We start from the raw sequence: 778 nt of genomic DNA, 5'->3' as shown, positions 1-778 counted from the left end.
TCTCCCTGGGGGCTTCCCCGAACCGGGGGCCGGCCAGGGCCCAACTAAACCAGGGGGGGTCTCTCCCTGGGGGCTTCCCCGAACCGGGGACCAGTCAGGGCCCAACTAAACCAGGGGGGGTGTCTCTCCCTGGGGGCTTCCCCGAATCGGGGGCCGGTCAGGGCCCAACTAAACCAGAAGTTCGGGGCAGGGCCCGGAGAAGGTGCAGCCCCACGCGTGGACCCCGAAGATTTCGAGCACGCCGCGGGTGCTGAAATGACTCACCTCGGGAAGGGACTTGCCGCAGCTGAGACTATAAACCTTCACCTCGTTGAGGCTGGACACCTGCATTGTCGCGCCGAGATGCGGCGACCCCCGCTTGTGTGCAGGCCACCCTTCTCCCCGGGCTGAAGCCCCACACTCTGACACGCTCTACGGCGCAAGTCCGCGGCGTGCGCGGCCGCGCGCTCTGATGACGCACTTCCGGGCGCCGGAAGCGCGCGCGTTCCCGGAAGTGAGCGACGCTCCGGAGGAGACAGTTTCTGGAGGGTGGGGCAGGAACTGGCGGCGGCACTGACTCCGAAAGCGACACGGTGCTACACGGCAGAACGTGCTCCCCAGGTCGCTGTGCGGGATGCAGCGTCCGGCGGGGCGGGGCGGGCGGCCGGGCCGACCAGAGGCTTGGTGTCTCGACCGAGTGAGGCAAGGCGGCCGCCGGGCTGCCCGCGGATTCACAGCGGAAGGGGGCTGTGACGGCGGGGCCCGGACGGCGCAGTTGGGTTCGGTGCTGGTCTGCTTG

The 778-nt window shown here is 69.4% G+C and overlaps 1 protein-coding gene across 1 annotated transcript in view; it reads right to left on the bottom strand.

Moving 5' to 3' along the window:
• Positions 1–383, bottom strand: part of NOL10 (nucleolar protein 10) — a 102,445-nt gene extending 102,062 nt beyond the window's left edge. The window contains exon 1 of the mRNA XM_004696029.2: positions 265–383. Within this exon, the coding sequence (XP_004696086.1) occupies positions 265–330 (66 nt within the window). The 5' untranslated portion in view covers positions 331–383. The remainder of the gene's footprint in view (positions 1–264) is intronic.
• Between the last annotated feature and the right edge of the window lie 395 nt (positions 384–778).

The sequence above is a fragment of the Echinops telfairi genome, unplaced genomic scaffold (genome assembly GCF_000313985.2).
Source record: "Echinops telfairi isolate 266 unplaced genomic scaffold, ASM31398v2 ScPeMD7_9;HRSCAF=40, whole genome shotgun sequence".
NCBI classification, from domain to species: domain Eukaryota; kingdom Metazoa; phylum Chordata; class Mammalia; order Afrosoricida; family Tenrecidae; genus Echinops; species Echinops telfairi.
This window is presented reverse-complemented; position numbering and strand designations above follow the sequence as displayed.